The sequence below is a fragment of the Lytechinus variegatus genome, chromosome 9 (genome assembly GCF_018143015.1).
Source record: "Lytechinus variegatus isolate NC3 chromosome 9, Lvar_3.0, whole genome shotgun sequence".
Classification (NCBI taxonomy): Eukaryota; Metazoa; Echinodermata; class Echinoidea; order Temnopleuroida; family Toxopneustidae; genus Lytechinus; species Lytechinus variegatus.
The window spans coordinates 9,567,112-9,593,354 of record NC_054748.1 but is presented as its reverse complement, the minus strand read 5'-3'; the positions used below and the strand labels follow the sequence as shown (position 1 = coordinate 9,593,354).

Sequence of the window (26,243 nt, the reverse complement as noted above, 5' to 3'; positions counted from 1 at the left end):
AAATTAGTTTCAAATTGTAGCCAATCATACAACTGCTATGACGTCATTACGACTACATATTAAATTCCCTTTCATTCTAAGGATGATAGCATAGTCACAGATTTCAAGATAGGTATTCGTACAGTTATTTAGAACATTAGACAGTAAGATATTCCAATTCTCAATGTTAGCATCAAATTCTACAACATTTTATTCTGAAATTGGGTCACGGACCAATCGTACGGGGTGCGGTCGCCTTAAGGTATACCATATAGTTTTTGCCAGATAGTGGACTAATCTTCAAGAAATTAAAAAAATTCTTAGTATTTCTGTCAAGTCTATGACTTCTGCATACTTTATTGATTCTGGAATATCAATGGGAATTTCAACTAGAACAGATAAAATACTGGGAAAGGATTACTAATGGGACTATTTGTACACTACAAAGGTGATGCTTTTGGCTTGAAATATGTTGAAAAAGTAGAAATCTTTTGTCCAAAAAAGTTACCTCTAAGACTGTTGGTTTCTATTATATTCAAGCATTGTATCCGTCATGATTCATTCCATTTGCTGTCGGAATTCTTTTACACTCTATGAACATGGCAGTTTGCTGGTGGCAGAAATGCAATGAAAAATATATACGCAAGATTGCAATGTCTAATGAAAAGAAATGAAGCATTCCCTTTACACTTTCCAAATAAATGATGTTTGGCCATCCAAACAAAATACTTTTTTTGGCAACAACATATGCTACAGCAATAGTATAAAAATCACATACTATATCAAAAAAGGAGAAATGAAAGCAACACATACTATCATGATAAAAAAATTAACAGCAGACACAAAAACAAGTATGTGGGGCTGCATCAGCAAATGCTATTTGATACTTGACTACAGGCACGATCCTTGGCAGCGTCGGCCATCAGACCTTCTCTAGAGACCGACCGGCCGTCTGAAAAAACCTCATCGCCGTCGTCTTCGCTGAAGGAGGGATTGACGGGGCGGGGTGAGACGGCGTAGTCGACACTCGTTGAGGAAGAGCTCCCCGTCGAAGATGACCGGATGGGGCCGGGAAGCGATTCGGTTGAGTTGACGCGGGAGGATGACAGACGGGTTTGGATGAGTTCAACCAGCCGACGGAATCTCCTGATTGGACCTAGACGAAAGAAAAATCAACATTATGTTAAAAAAAGAAAATGCTTTAAGTACCATCCCTTACCAAATCAATCTGGTCTATAACAATAATAATAATAATAGCAATCACATGCATCATTTAATAATATGGAGCACTTAATACAATGTTTTGAAGTGCTGCATACTTTTACCCTGGTTTTTTTAAAACAGCTACTCTAGACTAATGGTGATATGAAGGCCTGTGATATGACATGAATCACCGGTGTGTAGTGGTTCTTTCTCTCATCTTCATCATCATCATCCCCATCATCATCATCATCATCACCATCATCATCATCATCATCATCACCATCATCATCATCATCATCATCACCATCATCATCATCATCACCATCATCATCATCATCATCACCATCATCATCATCATCATCATCATCATCATCATCACCATCATCATCATCACCATCATCATCACCATCATCATCATCATCATCATCATCACCATCATCATCATCATCATCATCATCATCATCATTATCATCATCATTATCATCATCATCATCATTATCACCATCATCACCACCACCACAATCATTATCTTCATTATCATCATCATCATCAACATCATCATCTTTATCATCATCATCATCATCATCACCATCATCACCACCACCACCAAAATTATTATCTTCATCATCATCATCACCACCACCACAACCACCCTCACCATAATCATCATTATCATCATCATCACAATCATCATCATCATTATCACCATCATCATCATCACCATCATCATCATCATCATCATTATCACCATCATCATTATCATCATCATCATCATCATCACCATCATCATCATCATCATTATCATCATCATTATCATCATCATCATCATTATCACCATCATCACCACCACCACAATCATTATCTTCATTATCATCATCATCATCATCATCATCTTTATCATCATCATCATCATCATCATCATCATCATCACCATCATCATCATCACCACCACCACAATCATTATCACCACAACCACCCTCACCACAATCATCATTATCATTATTATCATCATCATCATCATTATCATCATCATCATCACCACCACCATCACCACCGCCACCACCGCAATCATCATCATCAATGTCACTGCTACATGTATTTGACCTTTGACCTTTACCTGAGATGAGAAGGAAGTGTAGAATATGAACCATGTTGTCCTTGGCGGCCTCGCTCCCGTCAGGGGTCAAGATCTCGACCTGGAACTTGATGGGTTTGGCAAAGACGGCACCGCTTCCAGCTCTCTTGAACTCAGCTTTGAAGGAGGTGGTGGAATGCACGCTGTGGCTCATATCTGGAATCTATTATCGGTGAAAACAAATCAGTGGATAAGATATTAATCAATGAAATCACATGGAAGCATATAATGGGGAGTGTTGTGGCCCAGCGGATTAGTCTCTGGACTATTTATCATTATTAATGAGTTAAAGGGGAAGTTCACCCTGACAAAAAGTTTATTGTAAAAATAGCAGAAAAAATAATAAAAAATATTGCCGAAGGTTTGAGAAAAATTCATCAAATAATTAAAAAGTTATTAGAATTTCAATTATTTGATTTGTGACGTCATATGCGAGCAGCATTCCTACATAGCGAATGGTAAAAAATCAATGAAATGTCATTTTCTCAGAAAATTGAAAATGGTTTTCACTGTAACTTTTGTATATCAATAGACAAATCTTTTCACACCCGATCATGAAAATAAAATAAAATTAAGTCATCAGGAACCATACAAAATTTGAATTTCATACATTTTATATTACATAACACATGGGGCAGCTGCTCGTTTATGACGTCACAAATCCAGAATTTTAAACTCTAATAACTTTCTTACTCTTTAACGGATTTTCCTCAAACCTTCACCAATAATTTTTACTATTTTTCTGCTATTTTTACAACAAAGTTTTCTTCAGGGTGAACTTCCCCTTTAATCAAAGCTGTACATGACATCACTTGACATTTTGATGTCATGTACATACTTCATGATTACAAGATTGAATGGACTTCTCTCTCTCAGTGATTGATAATAATGAATAATCTTATTTTCTGCAATCATTTCTGGCAATCAAAACAAAACACAGCGCACACAGAGGTGTTGTGGCTCAGTGGGTCTGGGGTTCAAATCCAACCCACAGCACTTGAGTCCTTTAGCAAGGCGTTAATCTGCATTTGCCACTCTTCAACCAGGTGTAGTAAATGGATATCCGGTAAATATTGCTTGAATGCTTGAGCGCCCAATCAGGGTAGCCATGCTAAAGCCGGGTTAATAGTATTCAGCGCTTGGAAACATTTGTATTACTAGTAAGCGAGATATAAACGTTGCATATCGTTATCATTATTAGACACTACAGTGACTGTGAAAAATTATTGAAATTTGTACACAATTGCCTTATTAATGCAATATAACATTTTTGCAATGAAAGTGACTGCAGCATTTACTTTCTAGAAATTCTTGTACTTATTCTGCCTTGACTGAACTTACAGATTTTTGTATAATAATTTGTATTCCCTTATAAATGAGATCACTCACTTGCATTCAAAGTGAATACAACAAAATGTTATAAATGATGGTAATCATTGTGCCAATGGATTTGGCTCTCTAGGCATTTCATGCATTTAGATCCCTTCTTGATGCAATCATTTTCTCGCAATCAGATGAATGCAGCATTCAAATTGTAAGTTTCTTGGACTTTTGCCGTCTTGATTGAATGGTTTTGTCTCCCATAGTTTTTATTGCATCAAATTTACTTATTAACATATTCACTATCTTGCCTGCAAATTGAATTTTTTTTTTTACTTATCTGGCATTGATTTAATTTACAAATATGTCCCACACAGATAGTGAAGCATTAGATTCCCTTATTAATGCAATCAAAATGAACGCATCATTAGTAAATTGCTAGAATTTACTAAAAAAATAATTAAAATTGTATCTATTTTGCCTCAAATGAATAGATTGTGGTTTTACAAAGCTAAATGCATTGAATTCCCTTTTAACCCCACGGAGACTGAATGGCCCGAATTCCCAAAGGTGGTTTTGAAAACCATCGGTTGACTACACGGTTTATGTAGATTTTCTGTATAAATTACGCTTATTTACAGCGTATATTAGAAAATGTCCAATGGCGATGCCGTCTTTTGTCACAGTGCGCCAAATTGACGCCTGTTGCCATGGTTACTCACACTACATGTATTTTATTCATGAGTCAACTGTTTGAACAGTGGACTTATAATTCAAATCAGTGGACTCATGAATTAAATAGCATGGATAACCACAGCAACAAGCATCAATTTGGCGCACTGACAAAAGTGCGCGCGCATCAACATTGGACATTTTTTAATAGTCGTGGTAAATAAGCATAATTTATACAGGAAATCTGCATAAACCATGGGTTCATCCGAAGGTTTTAAAAACCATCTTTGTAAATTCAGGCCAATGATTTTGCTATAACACATGCTTTCCATAGACTCCAGCCCACAGATACATGGGTTAGTTTCCAATGGATTAATGATGCAATTAATTTCTTGCATTAAAAATGATTGCAAAGTTTACTTACTGTAAGAAACGCTTGAACTAATTCGGCCTTGATTGAACTGATGGATTTATCTCGAACAGCTATCGACAGCTCCTCATCCACGACCCTTTCTGCTCCCATAAAGCTACTAAACCAAGACTTCTTGGACATTCTGTTAAGGAAAAGGAAAGATAAGTACAAGGCAAGGATGCACTATGTATCTTTTATATTGAGCCATGCAATAGATTTCACTAATCATTCAGACAGATTTGGACCATACAATTTCCCTAGACTGCCCACATGTAATAGAATAGTCAAAATTTGACCTGTTCATATATTTTAAACTGTTGCACCCTCAGACCATATTTACAGACAATTTAATATACTGACCTGAATGGGGTTTCATGAGAATGTTTTGCAATGGAGTAAATAATTGTGTTCCTAAATACATTCATTGAAAGATCTACAGAATCAGTTCTACATATATATTACATGATAGCTTTAACTGGAAATGTCAGTAATGACAATTTTTTTCCAGGAAACAAGATTGGTTCAGAAGAGCAAAATAGTCTATCCAGAACATGTTTTACTCCTTTCCTGTGAAAAATGAAACTAAGATTGCTAGATTATTTCCAGGTTTTGTTGCTTTTCAAAATCATGTGAAAGCAATGATTCATAGAGCGACAAAACAAATTTTGGTGTATACAGAATGCACAGAGTACAATTAGAGTATGGATGAGATCAACACAATAGTGTGGCGTTGTGGCCTGGAGGAATAGCATCCTGACTTTGAGGCAAAGGATCTGAGTTCCAATCGCAGCCACGGCATAATTTTCTTTAAGTGAGAAATTGATCCACATTGTCCTCCACTCATCCCAGATGAGGCAAATGGGTATCTGGCAGGATTTATTCCTTGAAATGCTTGTGCACTGTAAAAGGCTTGCTTGCATATATGCAGGATAATGATTTCCAAATCTAATTGGAACAGCTTCTAGAGAAGTTAAACAGTGCATGACATGCACTATACAGGGACTGAATTTTATTGATATTATTGTTAACTGAATAGGTGTAGAGTGTCGACAAGAAATGCTCAATTTATGACGTTAACCCTTGGTCTTGGACGTTTGAAGTTCTTGGATGTTTAATCTAGGCCTCAGGCAATTAGTCCATGGCCATAGTCTGGCCTTTGACATGGCCTTCGCTTGCACTCAACACTGGTTAAACCATCAAATGCTACAAAAAGAAACAACATCTTCTTACTCTGGTGAGTTATCCGGTGTGAGTGAGAGTTCATCCGGTTCCGCCGGCTGCATCTTGCGTCGATGGAACCTCGGCGATCCTAGGATGGTGTTCTTGAGGCTGTTCAGTCGCGCCCTCCAGGGTGTCGACTGGCCCTGCTGCTGTTGACCTTGCAGTGAGGTCGCAGTCGGGCTGGCTGGAGGCGTGGTGCTGGATCCTGTCGACACCAGGCTGCTACCAGAATGCTGCCTGCAGACCTGCCTAGGACTGTGGGTGGGGGACGCTAGAGGGCTACTGGTCACGCTTCTTGATCTACTGGAGATGGAATATCAAATTGATTCTTTATAATATTACAATAGACAGACAGACAGACAGAAAGATAGATAGATGGTTTATTTGATAAAACTCATACATCATGGCGGCCAAGCCGAATTGTGATGCATTTACATATAAATTAATACATATCATTGAAATGAATAATAATTAATAATTGCAAATATTGTTAAATAGAAATATCAGATAGTATAATCAAAATGTGAATTCATTAATAATTGCAAAGGTTACTATAATCCTTGATGCATAGATAATTGCAATTGGATAATTGTGAACTAGCAGAAATTGAATTGAATAGAAATAATAATGATATCAATTGAATATTTGTATAGCGCACATATCTGTCTATCGATCTGTCGATGACACTCAAGGCGCATAATTAAACACTTTTATAATACAGAAAATCGATTTAATAAATACATAGAAATTAAAAAATTGACAAGAAAGAAAAGACACAATCAGTTAAAGTTAGTAGTCAAAATAAAAAGTAGGCCTAATCCAACAACAATTAAGGAAGTGCTTCCTTCATGAGGTAAGTCTTCACTTTGTTGTGGAATAGCTCTCTTGACTGGCAAGACTTAATATCCAATGGGAGTGATTTCCACAAACGGCGACCAGCAACATAAAAGGATCTGTCACCCCAGGACCTCTTTACCTAGCATGTCAATAATTATCTACTAATTATAGAATATTCTGGGGAGTGCTTCATGAAGCAAAAAATCCATGATCTTCACGGACTAATTGATCTGAGCCAATCAGAATCAAGGATTTCAGTACCTTTCAGTAACAGTTTTCAGTCATAATCACTATTTCTTTCATGAAGTGTTTCATGAAACATTTTGTCAATAATTTCCACTGACTGATTTGCTCTGAACCAATCAGATGCAAGGATTTCAGTAGCTTATAACAGTAGTCAGTGAAATCACGGATTATTTGTTTCATGAAGCACTCCCCAGTAGATGGAAACATCATGGTCTGGTGGTTCAAACTCAAGTCTTTAAAGGACAAGTCCACCCCAACAATAACTTGATTTGAATAAAAAGAGAAAAATTCAACAAGCATAACACTGAAAATTTCATCAAAATCGGATGTAAAATAAGAAAGTTATGGCATTTTAAAGTTTCGCTTATTTTCAACAAAATAGTTATATGAACGAGCCAGTTACATCCAAATGAGAGAGTTGTTGACATCACTCACTCACTATTTCTTTTGTATTTTATTATATGAAATATTTTTATTTTCTCGTCATTGTCATGTGAAATGAAGTTTCATTCCTCCCTGAACACGTGGAATTCCATTATTTTAACATTTTGTGCTTCAGGCAAGGAGGTCCTAATCGTCAAATTCGTAAAAATTGAAATATTGTATAATTCAAACAATAAAAAACAAAAGAAATAGTGAGTGAGTGAAATCATCAACTCTCTCATAACTGGCTCGTTCATACAACTATTTTGTTGAAAATAAGCGAAAGTTTGAAATGTCATAACTTTCTTATTTTACATCCGATTTTGCTGAAATTGTGCTTGTCTGATTTTTCTCTTTTGATTCATATCAACATTTTTCTGAGGTGGACTTGACCTTTAATAAGCGTTTCCTTGGTTCATATTCAACAATAGTTAAATATCCAAACAAATAGATGGATAAATGAATAGATAGATAGATATTCAGGTAGATATAAAGATATATAAATAAATAAACAATTGTTAAGCAAATGAATAGATGAATAAATAAATAAATATACAAATAAATGACCAACAAAAAATAAATACTAAATAAATAAATATATAAATAAACAAATAAATAAATATATGTATCAATCAAATAATAAATGGTTCAAATAAAAATATAATTAATGAATGAATAAATAACAAATGTTCTTAAAACCTTTATTTTTTCTTAAATTCTTTTATGCACTTGAGCATTCTACAGAGTGAATTTGGCATTTTATAACTCACATGTATTATTATCAAATATATAAATGAATTGAATAAATGAAATAAAATAAATAAATAAATGAATCGATTACTGAATAAATAAAAAAGTAATAGAAGCTCACCCTGAGTTGTGATGTGACATTGCTCTCCTGGCCGGTGACATGGACCCATCTCTCGTCATATCAAAAGATTTCCTTTCTGATCTTCTTCTGTGATATGAGTCTACTCTCTTCCTAGGCGGATCAGCTACATATATACGTAATGAATGAAAATCAAATGAAAATAAAAAATCATTGCGGGTAACTGGGACCTTCTGTAGAGTAGTAACCACTAGACTACGGTACCCGCATTTTAAAACTTTGCAACACTTGTCAGAAAAGTTGGCTAAAATATGCTACATTCTTAAACATTCCCCGCCTAATGAGATCTTACATGGAACTTCAAATTCGTATGATGAAATTCCTATGGGAATTTTTTAACATAAAACGGAATAGGCATACTTTCCTAATATGAAATGATAAAAAGAAGAGAAGATTATAAAAAACTTCAAAGCAAGCACAAATGTTGGTAAAAGAATTAAATCTCTCATGTGGAATTCGATATTGCCATTATATCCCTTGTGCTGGGATAGATCTACAATGCATCTACAAAAAAATCAATTAACTTTACATTATATTTGAGAGCCATTTAAAAAATGTATGATTTATTTTGAGAAGGACTGTAGTGTTACCTACCTGAATCTGATCTGGTTCTGTATTCTAACTCATCTTCAAAGCTGGGCTTCCTTTGTTTCCTATCCAGCAATAATGAGTAGATCACCTTCTCTGAGTTGTGACTGCATGAATAAAAGACTCATTAATAAAACAAATAATCCACAGGAGAGAGAGAGTCAGTGGCAATGCAGCACACTCAAGGGTATTTACAATGGAGCTACAAGTACAAAGTTCTTACATTACCCTGGGTGCGTTTGCACATCAATGTGAATACCCAAAATGTCTACACTGCCATGAAAACACACATTTTATCCCATGCATTATTTGTTTTATAAAAAAGAGGAAGAAAAGTCAAAATCCCATCAAATTTCTACAAATTGCACAGATAATGCACCACATGTATAACCAAATAAATATCTACCAGTATTATCACCAACATTACAATGTTAAATATTAACATAAATGTGATAACGATTGTTATTATCATCATCATGACTTTAATTGGAGTATAAGTTCTGAACTTACTGTGGCGATAAAAGATTGCGTAGAAGTTTTGGTCTATCTTTGAAGCACCCTAAAGATGTCATACTGCCTATTACATCAGGGTCAACATCTTCATCACCCAAAATTGGAGGTATCTAAGGAAAAAAATAGGATGAAAGATATTGATAAGACAGACCTACAGGTTATGCCTCTTCTTTAAAGATTGATATAATTTCAATTTTGTTACGCCTCACACACTCCTTGTAAATATTTGTAAATAGTTGTGGCACATAATAATTTGTTTGGTTATTTTTCTTTGTGTAATTGTTAGTTTTGACTTTTAAATATTCTTTTATATTTATGTATGTATTTCATATATCCAATGGTGTGACAACAGCTCAAGCATCTGTTTATATTGTCATACCACTGCATGTCTGCAACCTTGGGATAATCAGTTATGTAAATGATCATAACTATATTTCTTTTTATGTTGAATTTAAAGTATTCAATTTTATGTTGATCACACTATGTACATTGTCATTACATGCAGAAACGAATAAATAAATAAATTTATCTTCTCTCCTTTCTACTTTATTCGTTTTCTTCTTTTCCTTCTTTACTTTCTCTTCTTTGCCAAATTTTTCATCTTCTTCTCCTTCTGGTTTATAACAGACTAATGTCTTTGTTGAGTGTTGACGGCCTGTACATTTGTTGGTAACTGCATTGAATTTGAAGAGCATTGTCCAGAGGTAAGACATGGCGAAATGACAAAAAGTCTTTTCAATTAACCTGGTCATGTTAATATCTTTATCCCAACATATAAGTACACTTTCTTGCTTTTTGCTCCTAATTTAGACATCAAGAGGACCTATTAGCCAATGGACACATCCAATTTGTCCATAGCTAGAACTTTGCCACATAAATCTGGATGTTAGTATCACAGAAAAATAATATCAAATGAAGAAAATATGAATTATATAACTCCAAAAATTTTAACCAACACAATCCAATGAAAAGGAAATTGAGCAGATGACTATTAAAGGGGTGGTCCAGGCTGAAAGTATTTATAGCTTAATAAATAGAGTAGAATGCACTGAGCAAAATGCCAAAAATTTCGTCAAAATCGGACAACAAATAGCAAAGTTATTTTGTAAAAACAGTCGTCATGAATATTCATTAGGTGGGCTGATGATGTCACGTCTCCACTTGTTCTTCTGTTGTATTTTATTATATGAAATTAGGTTTATCAAATTTTTTCCTCCAAGAACTAGAAAAATTGGATTGACAACTGATTTAGTGCAATAGATATTCATTGCTGCAACTTATTTCAAGGGAGACATATCATTCACCCAAGTATGAAATAATGAAAAAAATATGTTTTTTTGTTATAACATAAGATAACGGAAAGTGGAGATCATCAGCTAACCTAATGAATATTCATGACGACTGTTTTCACAAAATATTGCTAAACTTTAAACTTCAATAACTTGATCAATTGTTATCCGATTGTGATGAAATTTTCGGCGTTTTGCTCAGTGAATTCTACTCTGTGTATTAAGATATAAATATTTTCAGCCTGGACCACCCCTTTAATCGATTCCTAGATGTCAAGTGAAAGACTTACTTTGATATGGTGTTTCTTTGGAATATCCGATTCTGGTTGGTTTTCGTTTCTGGTTCCTCTGCTTTATCATATACATGAAAGAGAGAACGGATGAAAAGGAATGATGGAGAGAAGGTTGGAAAGGAGAAAGAAAGCAAGAGAGAGATAGAGCGATGAGAAATATAGGGAAATAAAGCAAAACAAAGAAAGAAAGATTCAGAGTTAAGAAAGAAAAAAATCATATTAATAACATTTCTATTTTGGTAATGGAAATAAATTCCTATAATTTTAAATAAAATCTTCTTTTTTCTGCAGTTTCCTAACATTTAATGATAAATTCAAATACCCATAATACGCATTCAAGTTTTGAGGCTGAAACAGGCTCCTCTCACATAAATTTTAACCAACGTCCAGCTTGTCAACAAAACTGAATACCATAACTGCATGCTTTGTTTTTTTCTAAGATATAACATGTTGTTGCACAATTTTAATAGTAGGTTTTGTGAAAAAAGGGTCCAAAGGCAGTCAATATACATTATGCTTCTAAGACCAACACCATATGTAAAATCATCTGATGTATTGAGAGCAAACCAATCTGTCTTTCACACGACATGCTGTTACTAAAGCCTGACACACACTACACAAAATGTTATGATACAATCGATTTTCAAGGAAATCATAATGCACTTGATATGTACTTCCTAACATACAGTATGAATTCTTAACGTTCAAAGTTCTACATGTAAATTGTGAAATGAGCACTAAAATCAAAATTCGAATCTTGATTGAGTACATGTACCTCTGCAGGAACGAGGCAAAATAAATTCTGGATATTAATGTCATCAATGGCTTCGACCCGAAGGTGATTTTGACTTTACTGTCGAAGTAAGGCTATAACTGCAAAGCAATTTGATGATTTTAGCATTCATAGCATTATGCTGAACTTGAACAAAATAATTTTACTTTTGGGAACTTGCACAATGCAAAATGCAATTTCTTAATTAAACAATATCATAGTCAGATCATGTAGTGTATTTCACGCTAAAACAAGCTATTTTGATACTTACAAAACATACCAAGGATGTCTCTGGATTTGGGATAGCTAGAAAGTGGGAAAAGAGAAAGATTTCAAATTTAAATCTGCATATTCTCACACAATTACATTTCACATTCCATCTTTATAGGGCTGCTCTCCAGGGAAATATTTCATAAAATATATTGTCAGTGAATTTCAACTGTTACAAGCTATTGAAATCCTTGCCTGTGATTGGCTAATAGAAAAATTTGAAAGAACCCCTGACCCTTGCCATTGATGAAATGCTCCCAGAGTTGGTATTCAACTCAATCTTAAGGTCAGAAAATGATTATTTTAATCATATCTCTTACTATGAAGAAATGAAATGGATTGCACAATATCATAGATTGATATGCAGTAGTGCGTGTCCTCTTGGCAAGATCTTACCAAAGTGGCCATTTTTTAAAATACTGCACGCAACTAGGCATTTAGGTGCAACTTTAAGTCATACTCAAATCTTTGTGAAACACCTCCCAGGACTTACAAAGAAGCTGGTATGATAGGATTATTTTGCGCATAAAAAGTAACCAGGGGCCCGTCTTTTTTAGACATACGGGTATTCAATTTTCACTATTTCCTTTCCTTATATAAACCATCTAATCTGTTGATCCCCATGTCATTTTCAAAGTAGTCTTGAAAAAGGAAACTTTTTGACAATATGACGTAACTAGTAAAGTTTTCCATGGCGAAGAAGAAGATTTGTATTTGTTTCAATAAAACATGGTGTACAGTGAAACCACTACACCCTTCTTGACAATGTATGTAACCAGCCACTCCAAAAATAACAAACTTGTCTCAAGGAAAGGTTCTCTATAAATTGTAAAAATTCTTCTTTTTCTTCTTCATACCGTCACAATTTGAAGTTGTAAAGTTATGCTTGTGGGAATCCACAACTTCAAACCTAGTTTTCTCCATATTTATTGAAGCTTTCACAGAATATTCAATCAAGTACTGGTCTGAATTAATGATGTTTTCTTTTTTTAAGTTATAAACCATTAAAAAAGCTTGAGAATGTTCATTTTAAGCTCAATAAAATTCACAAAATCAATTCTAACCAAGATTTTGTTTCAGAATGGCAGATCACATATGCTATCAAAACCCATCTTCTCCGAAACTCATAGCTAGGAGTAGTGTTGGTAATCACTTTATTGGTAACAACGGTAAGTTTTAAGTAATTCACAGGTATATTTCTTTGTTTGTATTATATGTGTTTTTGTTTCTTTTATTGTAAAGCGCATAGAGAATCTTTCAGTTTATTATGCGCTATATAAGAGAAGTAATATTATTATTACTATTAATATTGATCCCCTCATCATTTTCTATAGTCTCAAAAATGGAAACTTCTAGACAATATGCAAAAGTAGAACTGACATTTCAAGGGAATACATTTTTTTTTCATCTTATCAGATATTCTAGCCATGACGCAAATTCAGCCTCTGTTCTACTTTAATATGCCAACTGTATTGTATCATACATAATTCATGAACATTTGATGGTCATGATATAGGCCAGGTAACTGAATTATCTGTGAAAACACAATCTCATCACAAACATTATGTTTCCCATCATCATGTAGTTTAATGTAGATTTTTAAGAAGGGAAACCTTATACACTGGTGTATAGATAAAACATTTTCATGGCGAAGAAAAAAAGGAAAAGATGAAAGAAAAGGAATATGGTATGATATCATCTTCAAAATATCATGACAATATCTATAACAAAATTAGATTATGTATGAAAAAGGTCATTTTTTTATAGCTGCTAATTAAAAAAAAAAATATTTCCCTATCCACCATGCCTACCATGATAATACTTTTGCTTTATTATGCCACTGCCCCTATATGAACTATATGGAATCCATTCATACACAGCATTCAATAAAACGCTGATTGGTTTTTAGGCTTTTATTGAAGCTCAAAATAAGGGGAAAATTGCTACAGGTTACCTCAAATGGGGAAAGGGGATCACTTTTTCAGTATAATTCCTTCATAATTTCAAAACAAATGTAAGAAAAACAGCTGTAGATTGTGACCAGTCTCACGCATTGTTGATTTTAATCCAATCATAATTTTAAAACAATATCAGAAAGCCAGTACTCAATCACCTTTGCCTGATCAGACTATTTATCAGTCTTGTGTACAAGCATTCTTCCTGACATGCCCTCTAAGACCCCTATACATTGATCTTGGTAATGAGAATTTTCCAAACCAACAAGGGGAGTAAAACTCAAAGGTCCATTCACACTCACTGTTAATCTCTTATCAGCATTCACTTCTACCATGCCTCTCAACAGGTTCTGACAATCTGGCGGAACAAAATGTGGAATGTGAAAGACCCCTCGCTTGACCTTCTCTAACAGGTTCCTAAGATTGTCATCGTCGAACGGTAAAGCCCCCTTTAAGAATGAAAAGAGAAGATACACAAGAAAAAAACAATTTGTAAATTTTATATCCACTCTCTTTACAATATTGTATGAACAGAAATTTATTCATCTTGAAACTCGTAACTTGCCCGTTGGTTTTCACCGACTCTGTATACTTTAAATTGTTCTCATTTCATAGTGTTGATCCTACTTCATCTAAAACCATTTCATCTCTTACAATTTACTCTGATTGCCATTTTGTCTAACTTCATGTTTAAATGATACCCATTTTATCTAGTATCCGCATTATCTAACACAACTTATTCTAAAATGTCAGATGAACTGATTGTGAACCAAACTTTGATTATAAAAAAAGGAGACAAAGTTGGTATTAAACCAACACAGCAGTAAACTACATTTAAGGACTAGACTAAGAGAATGTTAGACCTAGTGTAATGAAAAAAAAGAAGTACAAATTGATAGAACAAATTGATTCAGCCCATGTATCAGACCTGATTCTAATTAAACTTTCTAAAACTAGTTTACTGGAAACCGGTTGAGGAAATGAGATTGGGAGATCGCTTTGTTATTACCCAAAAATGTTTTTCATAAGCACTTGAAATTTGAAACAACAGTGTAGACATGTATGGTCAGTTCCCCCAAGTCTGCGCGGTCTCCCAAGTCTGCGCACCCGCGTATCTGCGCGATTCTAATTAAAGAAGATACGCAACGAGCACGAACTTTACAAATGCAATACATAGGCAGGTATTCATTAAAAAATCCGACTCAAAATGGTGGAAAAATAATGAATTCAGGGCATTTCATGTGACAGCCTCATAAATGCAGCCTTTGTCATCAAAATCCCCGAAACGTGTGCAAAGTGAATGAGTGCGCAGACATGGGGTACCATTGTTTTTTTCAATCTGAAAATGACTGCCCGCAGTTTTTTCAAGAAAATCCTATATTTTCTTTTATTTTTTAATGAGAAATTTGGTACACTTACTCTTAATGATATAAGGAACATTATCAACTCAAAGATTTTGTGTAATAAGAAAAAAATCATGTTAAATCTGAACTCAAATTGTTAGGTGCGCAGACTTGGGGCCCACCATCATACACACAGTGTGTGGAGTAGCATGCTCAAAATGTGCGAAGATCGCTTCCCGAAAAACGGTTGTGTCCTCACTGGTGCTGAAACCAGTATAATGGGGCAAAGCGATCTTGAAAACTACATCGCGAGATGTTTTTCCTAACCAATTTAGAAGATTGCTTCCAAGACTACTTCATCAAGCATTCTCATTACACATTAATCTAGTTTCCAATAAACAAGTTTAAGGATGGTAATGAAAATGGAGTCTTGGGACTATCTGAGATGTATGCTTTAGATTAAAGTGAATATAAATACTTCAAACTTACCACTAAAAGAGCATAAAGAATAACACCTGCACTCCAAACATCAGCTTTCCTGCCATCATATTTCTCTCCCTTGTAAAAATAAAGAGAAAATACAACAACAAAAATGGTTGTTAATGCAATTATTTTTTCTGAAGAACAAGTGTCTCCAAAGTTACTATTCAAAATAATTTACATCTTTTTACCCCAAAAATATACATGTATAAACAATCAATATGGCCATTTCATTAAAATTTGTTATTATAAACAAAAAAGAAACATAGATTAAAATCACATCCTCATTGCAAATCAAATTCAATTCTTTTAATACCTTACAGGCATAATAGTACTAGCTTATGATTTGTCATTGATAAAAAGATAATATGATATGGGGCAAGGATAAACACATAGCATGTGTGTGTGAGGATGTATACAGGTACATGTATAATGGTATTAAGGGTGTGTAAGGGGTGTGGGAGGAGTTGGATGTGTGTGTGGGTGTGTAGGAAATGGTGGGTGCATGTTGGTGGAGGGTGAAAGGGTGTGAGTTTTAGGGAGGGAGTGTATGGGTGGTCTGAGTGAGGGTATATGAGAAGGGGTGGTTTTTGGTGCTTGTGTGTGTGTGTGTAGAATGGGCGTGCACATTTAATAGGTTCTCTGAGGGGCTGATATTGCGTGGGAGTGTGTGTCGGTGTGTGTGGGAGGGTGAAAAAGTGAATGATATGTGCAGGGTGTGTAAAGATGTGTGTGAGAGGGTGGGAGGATAGGAATGGATGGGTGGGTGTGAGAGGGGAAGGTTGTGTGTGTGTGTGCATGAGAGAGAAATTGTCCGTTAGTATGGATGGGTCTAGGTGTATGTGTGTGGGTGTGTTGGTGCGTATTCATGGGGTTATGGTTCTCTGAAAGTGTGGCAATGAGTAAGAGAGGAGTGTGTGTGTGTGTGTGTGTGGGCGGGTAAGCTCGTGTGTGTGTGTAATGTGGAATTTGTATTAAGGGCATCAGTATTTGAGAGTGTATTTATTCCTCGTGTGGTGAGTGTGTGTGTGTGTGTGTACATGTACATGTATCAGTATGACTAGGCCATGTGGAATAAATGCAATCAGTGATGCTATCCTTGATAAAAATGATGTAGGCATGTAAGCTGAGCAGCTAAAGTAATTAGAAATATTGATTGCCAATTTTTTAAATGACAGATTGTGTATTAGGTCTCAGTGCAGACTGGCACCTGGGAATGAGAGAGCAGGGAAGAATGACAAAAATTACAGTAAATTAAGAGAAAGATATGTAAGAGTGCCTAACCTGAGGGCAATGAAATGAGGATACGAGTGTGCAACGCTAGTTTTTAGGCATGTATCATACAGGGTGAATGGATGATAGAATGAGAAGAAATAAATGGGTGGGGATCGGTAGGCATAATAAGGATAAAGTTGAGAAAAGGCGTAAATAAAACGTTTTGAGATCAGTCGGTAAAAAGTCGGTAAAAACTAAGAGACATAAAGTGAGAAGTGAGGGCGGAAACTATAAGTATACTCCTATCACCAATATCATCAATGTTATTACCATCATCACTATCTTCCTATCATCATCATCTTCATCATCATCATCATCACCATCATTATCATCATCATCATCGTCATCACCATCATCATCATCATAACATCACAAATATCACCTCCATCACCACCAATATCATCAACACAATAACAATATTACCACCATAACAATCATTGTCATCATCACCAAGACCACCAATATCATTCATCACCATCAACACAAATATCATCATCAGCAGCAGCATCATCATCATTTTCACCATCACCACCATCACCACCACCCCCACCATCATCATCTTCATCATCATCTTCATCATCATCATCATAACATAACTTTCACAAATATCATCAACACCACCACCCACCATCATCATCACCACAATCATTACTTTCACAATCATCATCACCATCATCACTGCCACCACCACCCCCAACAACAACAGCATGATCATCATCATAATAAACTTCATCATCACCTCTTAGTGATACCTACTCTTATAACTTCCGGGCATGCATAATGAGGAGATCCGCAGCTTGTTTCCAGGAGTGATTGGTCTAGTTGTAGTGATGCCATCCCAAAGTCTGCCACTCTGATGTTATTCTTATCATCTAGAAGAAGATTCTCCGGTTTCAGATCCCGGTGACTTCAAGGACAAAAAAATCAATATTTTCATCAATCAGATTATACAAATATCTAAAATTTGGACTTCTAAATGGTGAAGAAATAGAAGACTATTAAAGCCACTATGACACAGCCAGTTTGACCACCAACATCTTAAAGGTATACAGATGAGAACACTATCTTCACCATCGCCATTGTCATCATCATCATCATCTTCATCACCACCATCATCGCCATCATCACCATCATGATCATCATCATCACCATCATCATCACCATCCTCCTCCTCCTCATCATCATTATTATTATTATTATTTGTTTGGCGTCACCTGTGCCTGGGAGGCGAAAAGCGAACTGAATCACTATGACCCGCAGGTCTCTCCTCCCGATATAACTGATTGGGGGGAATGCAGGTGGACCACTACACCGGGGTTACCCCCTACTCTTATACGAATAGTGCAGTGGGTTCTTAATGTGCAAAGGTGGTGACTCTCCTCTACACGGGGCCTCCATTTAACGTCCTATCCAAGGGACGGAGTGTTTTCCATTGTAACATAGCCTGCATCTATGAAACATGGGAGAGACGTTTACACACAACGCACTGGCTTCAGTCATCCGCCCAGGGTGGACTCGAACCCACGATCTTTGGTTCGACGGGCAGACGCGTTACCGACTGAGCCAACACCGCTCTCGTCGTCATCATCATCATCATCATCATCATCATTGCCACTTTGTGAATCACCTGTATTCTCACTTCCCATTCTCTTTTCCCCCTTTCCCTCATTATCTTGATTTTTTTTTCTTAATGTGTGTTTTTATAAATGACCTCACAAGAAATATTTTCTATCACAAGCAAATTACCATTATTTTTACAACCATGTCCCAGAGAAATGAAGGTGAGCATTATCAAAGGCAACACAAGACAAATAGTATTGTAAATGCAATTTTTCCAAACAACTGATACCCGAGCTCCCTTGAATGTTTACACACTGAAACATGAACGGTTTGAACACATTGTTCCTTTGTGTGTGACTAAGCCTGAGGGGACCACAATGGGAAAACCAACTAAATTGGGAAAAGACAGTCCCATAGAAACTTTCTCATAAGAATCATATGAAGTTTCTGTATAAAGTGACTATGGAGTTATGTTGAATAACAGGGTTTATAGATATGTATGTGAATATGTAGGGGAGACCGGAGTTAGTTGGAACATGGGGTAAGTTGAAACATTGTAATTTTCTTTAACGCCTGTAAAATAAATTTATGCAATACTGCCCTCAATTTATTGCAATAATAATTTAACACTGTTTATTGCTATCAATAATACAAGTGTTGAATTATTATTGCAATGAATTGAGGGCAGTACCGGGGGGGGGCACTTCCATTCACGAGTGGATACCATGCGCGACCAAGGGGTCTCGAAAAGCACTAAACACGTAATATCCATATTCTGAAAATGAACCCCTTAACAAGTATTGGCGTGTGAAACCCTACCCTTAACAAGTATTGGAAAAAAAACAATACTCTTGTCAAATATTCCCTGAAATGAACCCCTAAACAAGTACAGGAATGTTTTATTGTTACGGGTCCTTCGGTCGTCTGCTTTACCTTATTTGGTTTAGTACGACGCCACCTTCTACACCTCGCGCAAATCGGACTCTAAACACGAAGTGTTGGGGCAAAAACGACATCCTTTATAAAACATTTTAATTTTGTTTTATCATCCCCGCAAATTAAACCCTAAACACGTAATTTTCCTAGCGAAATAGATACCCTTTTTTCATTATTTTTGTGTTTTTGACACCCTTATCACGTTACGTACGTAACGTGCCCTATCGTGAAAAAGACATCCTTTTTACGTGTTTTTTGGTCGCGCATGGTATCCACTCGTCAACGTAAGTGGCCCCTCCGGGGGGCAGTATTGCATAAATTTATTTTACAGGCTTTAAAGAAAATAACAATGTTTCAACTTACCCCATGTTCCAACTATCCCCGGTCTCCCCTAATTATGTATATATTACTGATTCAATTATATTAATTCTAACAAATTGTATGTTAAGCAGACAGTGCCATTGTGGAAAGCAGTTTTGAAATTGACAATGCTACCCTGTATGAATAAAACTGCAAATAAATGAATATATTAAATCAGGCATATACTGGAAATCATTATGTGTTTCTATCTTATGATTATTTTATTTGATGATGATGATGAAGAGCATTTGTATAGCACCATTTATCTGTAAGAAAACATTCAAGTTTTTTTTTTTTTCATCATCATCATCACCATCATCATCATCATCACCATCATCATCATCATCATCATCACCATCATCATCACCATCATCATCATCACCATCATCATCACCATCATCACCATCATCATCATCATCATCAACATCATCATCATCACCACCATCATCATCACCATCATCACCATCATCATCCTCCTCCTTATCATCATCGTCATCATTATCATCACTATTATCATCATTAATCCTCATCATCAATATAATTATCATTACTATTAGTATCATCATAATTATTGTGATTAAATACTTCTGATGCATGCAGCACAAAATATTAAAGCAAGATGATGATAGGTCAATGAGCTGTTGCCCTCCTGCCACTCATTACATATACCTCCAAAAATTGCACCTAATAATAAATAAGGGTCATTCACTTTGTCAAAGCCTTGGTCATATTACAATGCCTAAAGCATAAACTTTGCATGATTAAGCATGCCAGAGAGAAAAAAAAACGATATTGATATGCCACTGATATTAAAATTCATTGGACAATATTGGGTAGTACTAATAAAAAGAGGCTCTGACAAGTGGTTCAAACAACCTGTGATAACAAAATGCCAAAAGCAGAAATACTTCATAGTCATATATTTTCTGGATATTCAATCCAATGATTCATGTTCTAAAAGTAATAATTTTCCAATCATGACACCGTACAACACAGTCTATATGTAGAATGGTTTTATTTTTAACAAAGTCCAAATCTGTAGTCCCATGCCTTTCTGTGTATAGTGCATGCATCTCTTGACAGAATTTTATTAATTTATCATATTTTTGGCAATTCCAATACATTACAACATACACCAATTTTGATGTATTTTAGAAAAACATCTTTCATTATTACTTTAGAGATTTTCTTCCACTTTACAAAAACACAAAAAGAGCTATCTTGAATAATTGCTTGGAAATCCAAGATCATAATATTAATAAAAAAATGAAATAACAGTCTATAATTTCCTCACAGAGGAAAATGTAGAGGAATACTGCGTGTGTTCAAACCAAGCAGAGCTTGATTTCCTGAATGACTTCCTATAAGTCCCTGGGAGTCCTGTTCGAAGACAGGATTGAATTTCCGATCCTTGTTGGGGGATTATGGGCTAATTCTTTGCTGTGAAATAATTTCTCTCGTCCTTTTGGAAACTGTAGTGTTTTGACTTCAAATGTCTTGTATCACAATACTGTCAATCTCTTGATTTCGGGATTATAAAATTCTTGTTTGCTTTTTTCAATGATTGTTCTGTTCCAGTAGGCGGTGTATGATTTTCGGAATTTCGAGAAGGATTGACCCCAAGTATATACATGTAGGTCAATTGCAAAGTGGGGGCCCCACAATAAACTTCTGTCCTCTTTCACTGGTCATGGTGCAATTAAATGAATTAATAATGTGGTACAAATTATGATGGCCAATTGGCCAAGAATTCATCAGAAATTTGGGATGTATGTTTGGTTTATTTCCGATTCGTCTAATGTCAATTCGTCCAATTGCCAACTTGCGTATTATCATTTAGTCTTCCGTCAGTTTGTCCCCTATCACTATGGTCTAATTTCCAATTCAGCCATCCACCATTCTAATCTAATAACCAGTTGATCTGACAGCCATTTAGTCAATATACCATTCGATCTAATTGGACTATTTTGTTAATTGTGCAAACTGAAGAAAATAAAATGGATATTAGACCAACTGGTTATGAGATGAAATGGTCATAGACGAAACAGTAATTAGAAGAAGTGATGATTGGAACAAATGGTTGTTAGACGAAATGTTGATGGACAGAATGGCATTAGACTAAATGAAAGTAGACCATGTGGCAAGTGAATGAGTTGGCAGTAGACGAATTGGCAATTTACAGATTTCGTGACCAGGTCCCCCAAAACTAACAATAACTCACCAGGGAAGGTTCTCTGTAAATCGCAAAATAATAAATTGGTCTTCTAAAAGCAAAAATTAGCTTTTACACAGCAAATTATTGCTTGCATGTTTATTCCAAGGTCTTATTATATCGACATCATAATCAGTTTGTGAACGTGACTTTCAAAAAATAAGTCACATGATGCATCAGATACAATATTAAAACCCACATATATTACATAGTGGTTTGCTTGAGCCAAAAAATAAATAAATAAACATATTTTCAGGAAAGTAAAAGTGAAACATACATCGTATAGTTATGAAACAAAAGCCCTGGTATAAACTGTAGAAGATCTGAGAGATTTATTTTATTTTTAGAAGTTTCATAGATGAATTTGAGGTTAAAAAATTCTTAGTGCTATAACAAAATTCTGATCATTATCCTTGGTATTCTTGAATTGAATTGATCTTTTAGCACAACACAGTAGAAATTCATCTATTGAACACTATTAGTAATTTTCTTATTTCATGTTTCTTTTTTCTTTCTTAATTGTTAAAAATCTCAAAAAAGATAACTTTCATACTTCAGGGTCTTTTGATAAAGACTAGTAAGAATAACAAATGCACGATTAAACAAAAATTGCTTAAAAGCCAATCAAGTTCAATTATTTCCTTAGCTTTGCATTGCTATTTCATGTTATCATAGCAAGCTTTATGAAACATTGGGTATGAAAGTATAAAGTCAAGAACTAATTTTGACTTAAATCATTTCTACCAGAATGTCTGAAACGTATCAATTTACATCCCCTAGCAGTATTTAAGCAGTTGAGATCATACAGAAGTACTTGGTTTTGATAAAATGCTCTCACAAATTGCTACCTCTATTTGATACTGTTCTCTGACAGTTGTTCTTCCTAACCAGCGGCAGATACGGTTTTTAATGGATCATACTGCCTTGGGAAATGTAGCCTTCGATTCGACGGTATAATATGTAATTGTCGCTTGCATCCATGATGAAGCCGAAATTAATAACGATAATGATGATTGCCTATGTTTAAAGGCTAGTATTAATTAAACTGAATGCATGCTGAACTGTTTCTAAGCAATACATAGTGCACCTTCTCTCAACAAATCTTAAATATATGAATCTACTATTTATACAACATTACGCATAACGTCTTATATTTTGGTCAAACAGTTTATTGCATGTATGCTAGGCATATACTTTGTTTCATTTAGAAGTGCTGTGGTGTAGCGGATCTGGCTCTCGCCTTGTAATCAGAGGGTCGTGTGTCGAATCCCACTATGGTCTAGCGTCCTTTGGCAAGGCGTCAGTCCACAATTTGCCACTCTCCACCCAGGTGTTAAATGGGTATCCGATAGGATGAAAAAGCATATGTAGTATGCATAGCAATTGAGTCTTGGAACTCTTGCTGGAATGCGCCCCAGGGAGTGTATGCGGGCATGCAAGTATTAGATGATCGGGGTAATAATATATCTGTAAAGCACTTAGAGACGTTGCTCCAATGTGTAAAGCGCTATATAAATGCAGATTATTATTATTATTTGTTGTACTTTTTATCATACTGAAGAGAGTAAACGTTACGCCCTTTCTCAATCTGGAAGGAATATTAGACAGATCTTACGGTTATCTGCTTTACATACGAGAGCATGCTGAACAGAACATCAGCACACATAACTTCACATTCAAGGCACACAATAAATTAGTCAGAAAAGGTGATGATTTATGATGCAACAAATTGTGAACTCTTGAATCATCTAATGAAATTAAAACCCAGGCAAGTAGATTCTCTTTTTTCTTGTGGGGGGGTACATATGTGGCCTGTCACCCCAACCCCCCCCCTTCCGACAAGATAAAATAAAGTCGCATAGAATGAATTCTGAAATTTTTATTGAGCTTGAAAATGTACATCCTACCAGCTATAACCCACACTTGACTGAATGTAAAAGCAATGTAGTGTACTAGCCACCTGTATCTTCATGGAATAATGACGGAACAAATGTTTGAAATTCATTCAAGCATGAGATGTGTATAGTATTCAATATTTTCACCTTTTTTAAACCTATATCCTATTTTTGCTATTTACAGATAACTTTCCCCGTTGACTTATTGCAGTTCTGTGGTAGCAGGTAATAAATATGTACAAGAGTTGACCTCTCCCCCTGGCCCTTCTATTGTGAATGCTGACTATAGATGGAAAGAGAAAGTACTATTTTCTCACCATATTGAGTAACTATGACAGAAGTCAATGGCCGAGATGATTTGCCTGAAGAATCGTCGAGCTTCTCTTGGCGTTAATCGCCCTTTCTTCACCAAGTAATCAAAAAGCTCTCCACCGGCAACATGCTCCAGGATTAAATACCTATGAAGTGGAGAAACAGAGAGGGAATATGTCAATATGAGATGGAAAAGAATGAGTGAGTGGGAAGTTTGGAAGAGAGAGTGAGAGATAGAGAAAAAGAGAAGGATAGATGAGAAAGAGGAAGATCACAGCAATCAATAAGGAAAAAGACAAGTATTTTTAATATGCTCATTACATACTAAACTATACTATTTCTTAATAAATGACAACTAAATTATCAATTAATCTGATAATCATAAGAATAGCACACTCTACTAGTCTAATACTATAACTACTACTGGTATTGCTGCTAATATTACTACTATTACTACTAGTACTACTACTGCTAATACTACTACTAATACTACTACTACTACATGTACTACTACTACTACTACTACTTCTACTACTACTAATAATAATAATAATGATTAATATTATAATAATAATAATACTGCCACTACTATTACTGCTACTATTTCTACTACTCTTATACTATTACTACTGCTGCTGCCTTTACTACTACTACTATTACTACTACTACTAATACTACTACTACTGCTAATAATAATTATTATTATACTAATAATACTGCTGCTGCCAATATTACTGCTACTATTTCTACTATTCATACTACTACTAAATAATTAGTGCTGCTGCTGCCATTACTACTACTACTACTACTACTACTACTACTACTACAACTACTACTAATACTACTAATTATAATAATAATAATATTGGTGCCGCTGCTGCTGATATTAGTGCAACTATTTCTAGTACTCTTACTAATACTATACTATTGCTACTGCTGCTGCTGCCATTACTACTACTACTACTACTACTACTACTACTACTACTACTACTACTACTACTACTACTTCTACTACACTACTTCTACTACATGCTGTTGCTTTTACTGCTACGATTATTATTTCTAATACTATGGCTACCACCACTACCACAATCACAATACAATAAATACTGTCATAGTATAAAAAATATACGATGCCTTTTATGGATCTAGCAAAAACTAAGAGTATTTTTTTTAAAAGAGACATTTTGGGGGGGGCTACTTCTTTCAATTTTATACAGGTTTAGCTGAAAACCAAAAGACTTCAGATTTCACAATTGCACATGATTTGATTATGCAGTATTCTTAAGACAGAGATACATAACCATGCAAAAATATGAGGAGAAAATAGAGAGCACTTAACCCCCCCCCCCCTCCCTCACCACCACCACAACTGAATAGAGAGGTAAATGTCATTGTGAATTTACAAACGTACTTTAAAATTGTGTTTCCATGACGACTAGAATATACTCACAGATATTTCCTATTTTCGTAGACATCATAAAGCCCCAAGACATGCGGATGCTCAATCAACTTCATTATTGCTATCTCTCGCTCCACCTTCATTGGATTGATAGAAGGAAATAATAGAGAAAGACAAATGAAGAGAGAGAGAAGAAGACAGAAGGTAAAGACAATGAGACAGAAAGGAGAGAGGAGATACAAGAAGACAGAAGGTAAAGATCCATGAGACAGAAAGGAGAGAAGAGATACAAGAAGACAGAAGGTAAAGATAGATGAGACAGAAAGGAGAGAGGAGATACAAGAAGACAGAAGGTAAAGATACATGAGACAGAAAGGAGAGAAGAGATACAAGAAGACAGAAGGTAAAGATAGATGAAACAGAAAGGAGAGAGGAGATACAAGAAGACAGA

General features: G+C 35.3%; 1 protein-coding gene across 4 annotated transcripts; it reads right to left on the bottom strand.

The window, feature by feature from the left end:
* Positions 1–25,969, bottom strand: LOC121421490 (serine/threonine-protein kinase BRSK2-like). Of its 4 annotated transcripts, none has more exons than XM_041616218.1 (14): positions 25,844–25,969; positions 24,396–24,536; positions 17,872–18,022; positions 15,850–15,918; positions 14,320–14,466; positions 12,064–12,098; positions 11,018–11,075; positions 9,436–9,548; positions 8,932–9,032; positions 8,320–8,443; positions 5,952–6,245; positions 4,734–4,863; positions 2,300–2,480; positions 1–1,135 (listed from the first exon to the last, which is right to left on the bottom strand). In XM_041616218.1, exons 1-14 carry the CDS (start codon positions 25,933–25,935, stop codon positions 846–848), a joined length of 1,926 nt encoding a protein of 641 aa, XP_041472152.1. In that variant the 5' UTR covers positions 25,936–25,969; the 3' UTR covers positions 1–845. The 4 variants fall into 4 exon arrangements, with proteins under 4 accessions (XP_041472152.1, XP_041472154.1, XP_041472151.1 ...); XM_041616220.1 differs by having other exon boundaries at positions 5,952–6,242; XM_041616217.1 differs by having other exon boundaries at positions 11,018–11,078; positions 25,844–25,963.
* Positions 25,970–26,243: the final 274 nt, after the last annotated feature.

Coding starts and splice junctions, on each gene's coding strand:
- LOC121421490 (XM_041616217.1), bottom strand. CDS start 25,935: ATGAAGGTGGAGCGAGAGATAGCAATAATGAAGTTGATTGAGCATCCG. Junction 6,246..8,319: donor ATGTCACATCACAACTCAGG/GTGAGCTTCTAT, acceptor TTCCATCTCCAG/TAGATCAAGAAGCGTGACCA. Junction 2,481..4,733: donor TAGTTCAAGCGTTTCTTACA/GTAAGTAAACTT, acceptor CACCGATAATAG/ATTCCAGATATGAGCCACAG.